The sequence below is a fragment of the Cyprinus carpio genome, chromosome B8 (genome assembly GCF_018340385.1).
Source record: "Cyprinus carpio isolate SPL01 chromosome B8, ASM1834038v1, whole genome shotgun sequence".
In the NCBI taxonomy this organism is placed as follows: Eukaryota; Metazoa; Chordata; class Actinopteri; order Cypriniformes; family Cyprinidae; genus Cyprinus; species Cyprinus carpio.
This window is the reverse complement of record NC_056604.1, coordinates 10,009,178-10,024,056: the sequence shown is the minus strand read 5'-3', so window position 1 is coordinate 10,024,056 and position 14,879 is coordinate 10,009,178. Positions and strand designations below refer to the sequence as shown.

General features: G+C 37.1%; 1 protein-coding gene across 3 annotated transcripts in view; it reads right to left on the bottom strand.

Moving 5' to 3' along the window:
• Positions 1-14,879, bottom strand: part of LOC109081765 (zinc finger protein GLIS1) — a 71,489-nt gene that overhangs the window by 22,563 nt on the left and 34,047 nt on the right. For all 3 annotated transcript variants that reach the window (XM_042728897.1, XM_042728898.1, XM_042728899.1), the window contains exon 5: positions 1,650-1,811. In XM_042728897.1, the coding sequence (XP_042584831.1) occupies positions 1,650-1,811 (162 nt within the window). The remainder of the gene's footprint in view (positions 1-1,649; positions 1,812-14,879) is intronic.

The window sequence follows — 14,879 nt, the reverse complement described above, 5'->3', positions numbered from 1 at the left end:
TACAAGCCGCTTGCGGGGCAGCTCGTCTCTGTGCATTTATTTGTTTTCACTGTGCAATGCCATATAATCCCCCTGCTGTCTAAACGCACTGAAAACAGAAACCAAGAAAGCTTAGGAATGGAAAAAAGAAAAAAGGCTGTCAAGAATAAATATCATTACAGTCGGAGTGATTTTTTCACTGTATATGAGGCATGTGGGAAGGCTGTGACAGGGCGCACAGGCGAGTTAATGTGCAGCACTGGGCATCTGGAGTCGGGGGGCTAATTGGCTGTGGCAGTGTGACGGTAGCGCAGTGCGGGAGCTGTACTGCGATGTGATACAACACAGGGTTCTGCCAGTTAGTGAGGAATTACTAACTCAAGCTTTCCCTGACTTTTATTTTTCCTCACATTGTTGGAGATTGGATGCAAGACATGCCTGCCTCTCTGCCATGTGTCGTTGCTATCATAAACGGAGCATGGTGTTAAACGATGTGTGATAAAACATGTTTCACCTTGTCAACCCATAGAGACATAACCTTAAGGCTGTTTTGTGCATGCAAAATTAACATTTGGGTCAAAGAAAGGTAGCAAACAGCACATTTATGGGTTTGTTTGTAAGGTCCATTTGGTTGGGGACTTGAGTGCTTTAGATTTTTGCTCTGAACTTAAAGGTCCTTGGATCACTCATGGTTCATTCTGTAGTTTTGTTAAAGACAAGATACTAAAATTAAAATACAGACTAGTTAATCTTTTAAAAGTAGGTAGCAACACTGAAAGCTACTAACAAAAGAAGCAAACTACATTGTACCGACAATATGTAATTATATTATATAAAACTCCTAAATGATATGTAAAAATGTTGAAGAACAGCAGTATTTAACAAATCTAGAATGCTATGCACAGACTCAGATTGTTTCATGAATTTTTTGTTAACATTACTTGTCTAAATGACCTGATTCACTAGAATGAATCAGCATTCCCAGTGCTTTATATCAGAGAGAATCATTTAGGATGAAACAAACCATTTGAAAAAAAAGAAAAAAAAAACTTTCCAACCCTAAAAATGAAAGTGACTGATTTTGATTCACTAGAAGGAATCAGAGTTTAGAATGTTATATATGACAAAAAATAAAAATTAAAAAATGATGGAATGAGATATCAATTCTATATTTGAAAGAACCATAATAATTAACCAGACCACTAGAATAAACTGAACCAATTCAGTTTCCAATGCTATACAGCATAAAAGAAAAAAACATTTATGATAAACCATATCACTAGAATAAACTTTTACATATAACTTTCATCAACATACGAAAGTGAGGACCTTTTAGAATGAACTGATTTGTAATAAAGTGACAACTTTTCAGTGCTACATAGAGAGAAAATGATTTAGGTAGAACAGATTCAATAGAATGAATCAGACTGCCAACACTACGTAGGAGGAAGGAGGACCATTTAAGACGAACCGATTCATTAAAAAAGTATTTCCAATAAAAACTACTGCCACACTTAAATGTATTAAGCGTTTAGTAAAACTAGGCTGCTCCGATTTCTATATTTAGGATGGTGTCAGTAAAGAGCACTATTCGTATTCTTGTGTTTTGAGGCACTTCTTTTTGAGTTGCAGCTATGACAGGTTAGGGTCGGTTGTATTCATTTACTCACAGTGTCCAGATGTGTGCGCTGGTGCTTTGCCCTGTCGCTGGAGTTGCTGAATGCTTTCTGACAGCCCGGATGTTGGCACAGGTACGGTTTTTCTCCTGTGTGACTCCGCAGGTGAATCTTCAGATTCTCCAGCCGTGAGAAAGCTTTGTTACACCCTTCAAACTGAGGGAGAGAAATATGACGTCAGTAAACCTCAACAAGTGTGTTTTTATAGAAATGCCAGCTTTTTTGAAGGATGATGGTTTACTAGGCCTTGCCTTTAATATGTGCATGTATGTAAACAAAGCTTTTCATATTTGTTTTTCCATGTCATTTTTCATGTCAGCACTGGTCTGGCCAATCAGAATCCATAAACAGTCATTACAGGATGGCCGTCTGCAATCTATTTCTAAGACACCTGTGTAATGAGGCTCTGGATGTACTGATAGTACATGCTGTCTTGTAATTTAAGGGCCTCATACATCCTATACAATCTCTTAGCTCCACCCCCAAAATGTCAAAAGCTTTCCAATCAGGAGCCTTGGATGGGACAGAGTTGCAGATTATGGAGGTGTCAGAGAGAGTGAAACCTGACATGGCAGCTTTGCTCTCTATTGTCCACTGACCTCTAACTGAGGCCCCCGCTTCTATCGCAGCTCCAGTTTCACTGAAGGAAAGAGCCTTCCATTCTTCTAATGGGCCCTCAGAACATCATTCGGGCTCTGGCCTCCTTCAATCACTCGCAAAAGGCTTGCTATTGATGCCAGGCCATTTAATATGGGGCGAAACCTTAGACTGCCACGCTCGGGATATATTGAGTGACCTGGATTATACAGTGTGTGTGTGTGTGTGTGTGTGTGTGTGTGTGTGTGTGTGTGTGTGTGTGTGTGTATTTGTGTGTGCTTTTCTCAAAGCATGTGGAAATGAGAAAAAAAAGTCATTTTCACATGTTTTGCACACTTTTACACACACACACACAGACAAAACTGAATTTGCAAAAAAATAAAAAAAATACTAGTGCTTGTAGTCAACTTTGGTTCTGCATAAATGAAATGTCACATCAGAGACACTTTGCCACAAGTCCAGACTCTATTAACCTTAAAAAAAAAAAAAAAAAAAATCAATAATAAAAAAAATATTATGTGTAAAAGTATGATAATATAAATAAAGAGTAAACAATTAAATTACTTCATGGGAAAATTATTTCTCTCAATTTTTCGAGGATTACAATATTTAGCCTTTTATTTTTTTTTTTTTAATTTTTTTTTTTTTTTTTTTACGTTTTACTTCTCAAGGAGCTTTTTTTTGTCAATATATGCAAAAGTGTGAAAATATGCCTCAATCGTTTCTATTTAGGATAAACTAAAAAAAATTACATTATTTTAAAATGAAATGTATTCCTATGATGGTAATGTAAATTTTCAGCAGTCATTATTTAAGTCTTCATTGTCAGATAATGCTTCAAAAATCATCCTAATATGCTAATTTGGTGCTCAAATTTTTTTAAGATGTTAAAAAAAAAGTTGTGCTGTCTAATATTTTTGTGGAAACTGTGATACATTTTTTCTGGATTCTTTGATGAATAGAAAGAAATCTTTTGCAGCATTATAAATTGAAAAAAAATTGCATCCGCTTTTGATCAATTTAATGTGTCCGAACTTAAAAGTGCCAAAAGTTTTATAGTATAAACATCCATAAATCAAACTTCTTATTAAAGTACATAAAAGTTTATATATTACATAAAACAGAATTTATCTACAAAACAAAGTTTTACTGGAGTTCTTATGTCAGGCAGTTATAGCTGAATTAATTGCAGAGATAATATGTGGGGGTTTGTGAAAGGAATATCAATCCACACTGCAATTGGCCACGCACTTTTATTCATTCATTTCACACAATGGAGCGACACAGTGGTTGAGACACTGCATGGAGCTTTTGGACGTGCAAACCTCACCATGTCAACTTGTGCCTGTATTATTCCACAGCATGAAAACTGTCTGAACATACCCACAACACAGAGCTTAATAAAGTCTCTGAAATCCAGGCAAGTTTGAGATATATGCCCTGTTCTGACTCCTAAAATATGTCTTGAAAACCTGAGTTTTCAAAACAAACACTGCGATTATGTATGTCCTAAAATGTGAGTATTTATGTATAGGGGAAATAATCATTCTTTCACTGCTTTCTTTAACATAATACAAATTTCAGTCTAAATTGAATTTATGGGTCCACAGAGAGAATCCTGATAATCGCGTAAAGCCTGCCATTAGCATGAGGATCGGCTGCCAATGGAGCGAAGTGCAGAGCATTTTGGGATACCTTTCAAACACAGCTATGCATTCTGGGATGCCATGCAAACACAGAGATCTGCCACATGTTTAATCCACATGACTGGGAGGAACTTCTTTCTCTCACTGCTCATGTCTCTCATTGTCTCTCCCCTTATCTCTGGCTTTTTTTTTCTACTTTTATAGAACACAACATTCTCTTTTGTATAATAGTGCAAAAATGCATCTGTATTTGCCAAGCATTGAACATTATTTTCCAAATAATTCTAATGCAACCGGTTTTACAACTGATGTCAACATCTATCAAAACATCCCCAAATGTTAACCGAGGAATGTGAAGTTTCTGAGATACACACAGACGTTTATCATAAAAATCAGAGAGAAAAGTGAGACTCCAAACATGCTAAATATAGGTTGCATTTTAAACCAACCGCTATAAACCAACTATGACAGCTCCTAAGTCTCCACAACCCTTTGATTTTATTTGTAAAAACAGTTTAGCACGCTAATCATATTAATTGCCATAAACGTGTTTAGCTTTCCCCTCTGAAGGCCTGTGTGAGGGTAAACAGAGTGATAACCGTCAAAAGTGGATGGTGGTAAGTCATCTGACGCCATCTTTCCGAAGTGGGCCTCAGGATCTGCTGTATACACACAGAGTGATAGTTCGGGCTGACATTTTTGTCAGGGGCACACAGCCAATCATGGATGATTGCAGACCACGCAAACCCTAACCTGATGACTATATGGGAAATGAAGCATGATTGCGGCCGAAAACGTCCAACGAGGCATCGGGCAGCTAAAAGCCCATAGTGTACACAAGCACTCGGAAGAAAAAACAGTTCATTAATACCTTTAAATACCTGTAGAATACAAGCCAGCCATTATGGCGCACGTAAAAATAAGGCCACGTCGTGTCACTTGTCGACGTCACACTGAGCTCTGAAGGAATTAAATGAACTGAGAGGAAGAGAAAATGTGCTTATTATGGGAATTGCATTCAGGCCACATTCTTTCCCATGGAGTCAAAGGTCCACCGCTGTTCCCGTTAACATTCAGAGGTGCTCTGAAACATAAAATATATTTCCCCATTATACTGTAACTACCAATCTCACCTTCCCTCAGGCTTGCGTTTATTCTGACATTAAAACCTTTAGCAACTAACAAGCATTAAATACATTATTACTCGTAATTAGTGGGCTGAAAGGCAAATTTTAATGAGCACCATGACTTTTCTTACACCCAGACACGTTTTCTGTAATTCGGTGTGACATCCAAATTGCCTCAGCGCTCTCAGATATGCAATGTCTGCAGGTTATGGCGATGTTCTGTGATCAGCACTTGTACGAAATCAATTCTGGTTCCTTTTGGAGAATGAGAGGTGTTACGAGGTTTACCGCTGAGCGCCTGGAGTAACTGTGACCTGTAAAAGAGAAACCGCCAACACGTCTTTCGGCACGGAGAACAGCGGAGCTCAGACGGAGTGGCTAAAAACTACAGGCGAAAGCGAACATGTGCCTTTAATCTGCCTGTTTCCAAATGCCCCCTGGCAACCACAGCAAAGAGCAGAAAAACGTAAATGGATAAAATTATATCCATATGATTCAATGAGACAGCTAAAGGGAGACAGGTTTCTCATGCACTTCATCAGGGTACAAAATTAAACACAGCTTAGCTAAAACATTCGCATTACATAGTTTACACATATCATTTCCACATCCAAACGCCACTCGTTTTAGCAGCCAGCTTCATCTGTTGCTAATAGGAGGCCTAATATGAATCAAAGATCTGGTTAATTTTTCTCTTTCACTCTCTCATTTTTTTTTTTTTTTTTTTTTTTTTTGAAAAACATATTTTTGGAACGAAGCTGATGTGAATTCACATTCAATTATTCTCACGAATCTTTGATTTTTCTTTGTTGCTCTTTCGTCCATTACTTTCGAATTTCAAAACATTTGATTTATACCTGATGTTATGCGTACACAAATCCTCAGCTGACAAATGTTGTCCAGATGGGATCGAAGGCTTGGCCGATAAACTGGTGGAGGAAGTAGTCATGTAAATGACTAGCAAAATTGCTTCTTCGAACAGCCTTTTTTGTTCTCATGCAACACTGGTGAAACCAGATTGAAACCCATCTAGACTGTAGATTGGACCTTCACAGGAAGCAACCTATGATGACTAAATTGGGCCTCTCGTGTAGTCGTTAAGCACCCCCACCCCACTCTGAGCAACGTTTCTGAAGGAAATTGAATTGAAGGTGTATTATGGATTCTGGCCTCGTCGCTATGGAAGTCAGGCATGAGCAACTTATGCTACATGTGGGAATCCTGAACGAGAACATGCAGGAAACATATGGGTCTTTATGGGAGCACTTAACCCAGTGTCGTTCTGGGGCACACCGTCAAAGTGTTACCAGCCAGGAGACACAGTGTCCACCAAAACTAGCTGTGATCTTCTTTTGACCTAGAAATAAATTCATATTTAGACAGGTGAAGGTCTCCTTCCGGGTCAACTGTTGCTTCTGCATGTTCTCTTCTTTTCTAAAAGCCTTTAACCTGTAACGTCTGGTGTCCCTCGCCTGCAGCAGTAATCTGAATTTATGACTACAGTAGGTGGCGTGCTCATTTAAACATCCTGAAAACAGACTGAAATTGTTGAATAAAGTCATTATTTTTGTTTTCTTTGCACACAAAAAGTATAAAGGTTGAACCACTGATGTCACATGGATTATTTTAACAATGTCCTTACTACCGTAGTTGTGTTGCTGTCTATGCAGCGTCAGAAAGCTCTCGAAAACAAATCTTAATTTGTGTTCAGAAGATGAACAAATGTCTTATGGGTTTGGAATGACATGAGGGTGAGTAATTAATGAGAGAATTAAAATTTTTGTGTGAACTATCCCTTTAATAATATATGCACATACTATAGTCATCACTAGTAGTAAATGCACACTGTTTTTAGGTATGGCATCTTCCCACATCCTGCCCTAGATTTTACAGGCCTAAAGACCTGGCACCATTAACTTAGTGTCAAATTTATTTAATCTGTGTTTTCTTTGTTAAACTGAACACCAAAGAAGCCAAACAGCGTTCTCAGTTTCTTTGGCCATACTGTGGAAGCTTTCAAAGCGCTGAAGGACACCAAGCACAATCTGTCACTCCAGTAACCGGCCTCTCACTCTATCTGTTCTAAGTATCTCTAATAGCTAATTAGAGAGTATTACACTCGCCCCGATGCCTTTACAATACCACCGAGCCATCAATTATCTCCCCGTTTCGTGCAACATGACCCAGGACACAGTAAGATGCGATGAAACTCCTCAACATGATATGTGCAGTGTGTTCATGCCTGTGAAGGGACAAATCCAGCGTTTGACACAGAGGGATCTCAGCGTCCATTAACGGCCGTCAGTCCCCATCTACTCACTGACACCTGCTAGCGTCCGGTTCCCAGCACCGGTGGCGTAAAGTGACAGATACTTTGACTTTAATCGCTCAGAAACTTCCTCTTTAACTGGTCAGCGTGAGAAACACGTCGCTTTTAATATGCTGGAGTGTGAGTTTTTCGGTTTATATATTCGATTTAGGAAATACACTTGCTGAACTTTCTAAGTGACACCACACAAACTCACAATTCTCACATGTGAGCTCTTTATTATAAAAAATTGACTGTCAGGGTCATGCCATACTTCATCAGGTTCAAACGTCATCCAAACTCTAGGCTAAATACCAAAAAAGGCCACATTTCAAAACATCTCTCATTATATGACACGAATATGTAGACTATAAACTCTCCTGACCAGCTGTCTTTCTCTAGTCTTTTCTTTCCACGCTCCACCCTGTTGGCATAATGTCTACAGTTGACACAGCTGGCTCTGTCTCATGCCCGCTCTCTAAGCTACTCTATATCTCTAACCTGACAACAAATAAACATCCCAGAGTGCCTTGCGCCTTCCAAGTCAAACCCCTCTTCGTCAAAGGCTCTGTCAGATTCATGAATAAAAACAAAACTATTCAACTGAACAATAGGTCAACATGGCATGTTAAATGTATTGAGAACAGTCAAATGACATCTAGCACAGTTGGACTGAGCTGGAAGCAGAACATTTAAACCCTCCAGAAATGTGATGAAATTCAACTACAATAGAGAGAGTATGCGTTGTTGTCTTTTGGGAGCCTGATTGTTGCGTTTCCCCTTCAGGATTCTCTTGTTTTGTTATTTTCTGCTCAAAAGTGCAGTGAAAGGGCAATTTATCAGGTCATATTTCAGCACAGAACACATTATTAATACTGATACGTCATACAGTATGACTCCACATTAAATCATGTTGAATCACAGTGGAATATGAGGCATAAGGTTTTGCACTGAAAATAAATATGTAATACTTACAAAGACCAAAAATGAAAATCTAACGGCGCAACAAAAAGGAAGAAATGTTAATAAGATAAAACTATTTACAATAACATAATAAAATAAAATAAAATAAAAATTTATATCCAATTGTCCAATAACTCAAATTGGGAACAGTAGTACTTATGAAGATATAGTAATCATCATACAGACCAAGTCATTATTAAAAAAAAGAAATTAAAAAATTACTATAAAGTAGTTTCACTTCAAATACATCATACAAAATCAGTAACACAATTGAGAAAAAAAAAAAAAAAAAGATAGATAGACCTAAATAGCAAGGCCTCAGTGGCCTGTGATATTCCGCAGTAAATGTTTTCATATTTATGGAGTATTTAACTTGAAATTTCTCATCACGCACTTGTTTACCTTAGCAGTAATATGAGTCTGGGCTGGCACTCAATCCCCTCTTGGTATTTGCAAGCGAGACGCTCACGGTATTACACAGCAGTGTTTTTTTCAATGCTAATATCCATTTTCCATCTTTGCATTAAATTGCGCATGACCTAATCTAAGTCTTGGCTTTTCTATGCTGAAATATGAATTTGGCTCATCCGTGTCACTTGTTCTGGTTGTATTTAAGCTTTGAAAAGGATAATATCCAGTCTTCAAGGAGCCATAGAACGTGCTATTTTCTTAATATTTCACTACTGTGGAAACAATGGCTGGACATTATACAGAAATTTGGAGCCTTTCTTTATGATCACATTCAAGTCCATTAAGAAACTGAATCCTTTATAGCTTCACAAACCTGTCATTTTAAATCAAATTTAAGGGGTGAATAGATGAAACATGAGTTTTGAGGTCACATAGAATTTATCAGAATGCATCATGAGACCTTTAGAGAAGGAATGAAATCATTGTTTGGAAGACAAAAAGTTTTTTGCAGTTTGTCACCACAATGAACAAGACAAGAGTTGTACTGTATGTCTGTGCTACCGATCTTTGTGAATTCACATCAGTGAGCTGCACACAATAACAAGCCACATGTTATCTCAATGAAAACTCACAAGGACAAATGAAGCAGGCACTTTCATATGGAAACATTTCTGCTGGAGCAATGACACCAAGGTCAAGGGTTCGATTCCCAGAGAGTACATGAACTAGTTTAAAAAATGCTGTATAAGTTGCTTTGGATAATACCATGTGCCAATGTTTGTGGTCTGTAAGATTTTTTCATGCTTTTAAAAGTCTCTTAAGTTGACCAACTTTATTTATTTTACCAAAATCACAGTAAAAACAGCAATATTGTGAAATATTATTACAATTTAAAATAACTGTTTTCTATTTCGATATATATATATTTAATATATCCTGTGACGGCAAAGCTGAATTTTCAGCGGCCATTATTCCAGTCTTGTGTCATATGATCCTTCATTCTAATATGCTGATTTGATTTATTTTTGATAGAACATTTATGATGAAAACATGATACATTTTTTTCTGGATTCTTCAATGAATAGAAAGTTCAGAAAAACAACATTTTTAACCTACATTTTTTAACAGTAGCGTAGATGTGAAATGTAAACCCTGTGTCCATCTCAGAGTAAATTAAACAAAAAAGTAACTCTGACTTTACTAATGTGAATTCTCTCAGCTACGTCTTGATATCTCTGTCACTTAATATCAAATAATTTGACATTATCTCAAAACGTGATTTTTTTTATGTTGAAGTTCCAACTATATATATTAAATGATATATATAATATTATATTATTTTAAACTTTATATGAAAATTACCTTTTTTACTCTGATGTAGAAACAGTCTGCCATACTTTCCTTGGCACAGAGAGAAATAAAAATGTACTTTATTTCTTAAATATATTAATGAATGATCTTAGGAAAATGTGACAAAATTATACTTTAGTCAAAACATTCTAAGTATGCAATTTGTAATAATAAAGAATGATGTTAACAAGTTAAAGGGTAATGCGAGTATTAAAGGTTGAAAGAATAGGGCAGAAGTTAGTGTTGGTATGAAGTAAAAAAGTTACTGCTATTATTATTGGTAGAAATTGTCACTCACAGTGTAGCCATGGTGCTGGCTGTTTCTGAGCCGTACCTCCATATCAAATCTTGAAATAAATATAGGGACTTGACAATATAATCAGACAAGTGCTTAGAGAGAGCATGGACAGCTCTTCTGGCGGGGAATAAATAGTTTCATGGGGAGAGCTCTAATTGGCCTGTTGAATCCAGCTGCGAGTCAGCAGTAAAGCACACCATGTCCTAACTGGATCTCTATATAACACCCCACTTGAAATGTGGAACCGAATCAGCACACCACATTTTTACTGCACCCCCAAATCCACACCCATAACCGTCGCTGTGGTGAAGGGTTTATGGGAACAGGCTTTTGGTGAAGACGTTGCTCTGGTTACATCCATCTGAGTGACAGCAGATGACAAATGAGACAGAACACTGTCACAGTCCATAAGTCTGTAAGAGAGACGCTGTCACAAGCCTCCCACACTTAGTTTTGGGCTCTGTTCAGACCACAGATGGGACGTGGTTTTGGGCTAGAGGGTGCTGCTAAGTCCCCTGGCCAATCTGTGTACATGAGAAACACTGGGATATTCAGTTTAACTCAAAACTGTCCGTGCTCTGTTTACATGTGGCTGTTGGTGAATGTTAAAGGCTGGGTTGGTTTACTGTTATTTTATTTTTTTTGAGATGATACTTGGGAGGCCAACATAAGTGACAATGACTCTCTGTGCTGCTAATTTAGGCCATCCCATGAGCCCATCTGTGTACCACAAAAATTTACCTCAACAAAAATTAAAAAAACTAAAAATAAATTAAATATATATATCCCTTATGGTACGAGAACACCATGAAAATATTTTTTTACAATAAGTTTTTTATTACATGAAATAGCTTAACTCAAAACTGTCCGTGCTCTGTTAAACTATGATTATCTTTTCTATGCTGATAGGGTAAGTAGGTCCTATGGTGAACCTTCAAAATGTTTATTATAATAATGCGGAAAGGACTTCGCTTTTGTGCGATGTTTTACATCCACAAAGATTCCAACAACAAAAACAAGTCTTTTTGAAAGTATAGCGCCATTGACTAATACCATGTAGAACATATTTCAGGTATTTTAAGGAGTGTTTGCAAGCAGATGATTTATTTGGCGTAGAGCAGTGGGCAGCTATATCCAGCGCCCGGGAGCAACTGGGGGTTCAGTGCCTTGCTCAAGGGCACTGCCATCGGTATTGAGGGTGGAAGAGAGCTATTCACTCTCCACCCACCGTCCTACCAGCACAGACTCAGACGGTGACCTTTGGGTAAGATACTCCACAGCTGCCCCTCAAGTCCATCACTGTGCAATGTCTCAGTCCAACTCAAGTCACATTTACGAAACTGGCCCTGTGATGCAAAGGTGCAAGTCACATTTGCTGCACTTCATGCGGACGATTTAGGGTATTTGCACTTCCCTTTATTCTCCAGGGCCAAGTCTGCACCCTGAAAGCTGTACATTTTTCTGAAATTAATACATAAACCAAATCATTAAATAACTGTGATAATTTTATTGATGCTACTACAAAAAATTCCAAATGCGGAAAATATTACTGCAATTCCACTGTGGTACAAAATTTTCCATTATATGGCCACTTAATTTCTATGTTAGACAAAAATTGATTTATGATGAAAATATCTAATTTACTTACTAAAGATGTTGCAAAAAAATCCCCCTTGAGAAAAGATAAAAAATAGAGCAATTCTGGATCAACAGGTAAGGGTGACAGTAAATTAAAAGTTGTCATGTGACTTAAAAACAACATCATTTGGCTAAAGGCCTACCCTTTTAATTCCCATAATGTGATATATCGTAGTTTTTTCAGAATAACAAGGGAATGATATATTAATTGTTGCCATATGGCAACTCCGTACCATAGAGGATATATATATATATATATATATATATATTTCCATACCTGTGACCAAAATGGTAGAGACAAATTATTATTTTTTATTAAAGGAATATTCTGGATTCTACATAAGTTACCCTCAATTTGCAACACAAATGTTGATTAATACAGAAATTAGAGAAAGAAAAAAGTTGACAAGTGACATAACATTACAGCTAAAACCCTTAACACGACTGTAACAATTATGAGAAATTTACAGCTCAAATAATATAAATGTAAATGATTTATAAAATTATAAGATTCACATTTATGCTTTTACATTTGGGCCTAAATTTTAAAATTGGGCCCATTTGTTTTCATTGTAAGTGCCTCACTGTAGCTATTTTTTAAGTAACTAATTTTTAAGAGAACCTTTTTAACTGAAATTTTTATTTGTTGTAAGAAACATTATGCTGTCGAGTGAGCTTAACTTGTAAAATGTGAACCCATCAGTCAATGTATATCAACTTTAAAGAAAAATGTATGACCAAGGAGCATAAGAAATATGGCTAGCAGCTCTTTAAAAGATAAAATAAGCTATAACGATACAACTGAATTCCAAAAATCTGTATTTAACTAGCAACACTCAACATTTTCTTGGCACACTCTCGGGCAGATTTTTTAAAGTCACCTGGCTGGATCATGTAAAACCAAGTGATTTTCCACACATTTGTGCTGCAGTGCTAATAAACAATAACAGAAAATAAAGACAGAGGTTATATGGGAATAATAAAAATAGTGAAATGAAATAATAAAAGCAATATGGCACTAATATAAATTAATAGTACTATACTGGAAAAAAGCACAATAGCAATAAAAAAAAAAAAAAAAAGTAAAACTTGAGGGTTTCCACAACTTTGTGCAGTAAATAAACCAAAAAATATCTTACAATGCTAGAATCAAGAAATAATAAATTAAAGTTCAGTCAACAATCCACCTTTTTATGTAGATATTCCCAGGAATAATTCTGACCAGGACTCTCACAGTCATTATTTGGGAAATATTATGTTAATGGCGAATGTTTCAAATTACCTTTCACAAATCTACTGGAAAGTGCATTTTAAGATGAAAGACAAACCTCTTTCTCCATAGTTAGGATGATGGGACTAAATGAAGCCCGTTCACCTGTGTAGAAAGCCATAAATGTGTGTAGTATAAATACTGCATATAGCAGGATCTATTGCTCAAAAAGCCAGAGGAAATTTTGCCATTAGCTGTATTTATTCCCCTAAGTATATTAGCAGACGATCCACCCCACTCACAGGGTTAAACCGATTAAGCACTCGGATTCGGGACAGATATGACACAGTGCTAAAATAATGTGGCCATTGGTCTCTGTCTCACATTTCAGGTATATAAGTAAATGTCACAAAATTACTTACTTAAAATATAGCATTCCAGACAAACGTAATTAGCACAAAACATGTATGGATATATCATTCTTTGATAACTGGCTATGTGCATTTAAAGCCCTACAGCCATCAGGTAAATTGGCTAAGTTGAATGCATCCCATAAAAATAAAGTGTGTTTAGCAGGAAAAAAAAAAGAGCTACCAGATATTTGACAATGATTATGGGTTAAGTAGCTATTAAGAATGCTTAAGTGGCAGAATGTCAGACAGGAAAAGAGAGGAGAGGAGGAGTGACTGGATTGCATTACTTTACAGAATGATTGGAAACCTTTTACGGCTTGACAAGAACTTGGCCTGGTATATTTGACAAGGGAAACAAGCACGATCCATCAATTCCCAGGCCTTTCATTCCATTGCCAAAACATCAGTCTCCTGACAAATCTCAGACATTTTATGCCAGCAGTTTCATCATGCTAATATATGTATCACATATGGTCTCCGTTGCTTAGCTATTAGCATGACGGAAAGACAATCGAGTCGTAGATTGGGTCTGACAGCAAGCAAAAAAAATAGGTGGATTTGTTGATCTTGAAATTAAAGATATAATTCAACCGTAACTTTCATGTGATGAAACATTAGAGAGTTGAAGGTTGCAAATTATGAGCTGTAATTGTAAAAATGATTCTGACCGCGTGCATTCTTCTGCAGTACCATCTGGAAACTTGAATTCGAGTGAGATTTATGACGTTTCTGAAAACTCATATGAACAATGATCGTGATGGAATCATAAACTCCTCCTTCTTATTAAATACCCCAAACAGAACAATCTCCCCGAGCCACTGTTTAAATCCAATTCACCCAGAATGCAAAGCTTTGGCAAATGGAGTGGAAACAGATACAGTCTTCGAGTCCTGCTGCTTCGGTGCAGGTAAATGTCGCTACCTGCAAGCATAATGGGGTAGCTTAGAGAGCTGGCAGTTGCTAAGTTAAGTAGACAGGGCAGTAATGTCAGCAGCTCATTCTAGTACATCCACATTAGTTTCAACGCCACTTTCTGCCTTTGCAGACAGCTCGGGTTTCCCCACTGCATTTAGAAGAAAAAGTCAGCTCATGCACAGGCCATGCGTTTTAATTAGCTAATGGCGCTAGCCGTTTCATCTCCAGCATCTGTGTTGATTGCTTACAAAAGCCTCCATTTACTCCAAAACACGCTATTTTGGCAAAGGTCTGGGCCGGCTGCTGCTGGAGAATTCTGAATGCTTGTCCAAAAGTCAGTCTAATAAA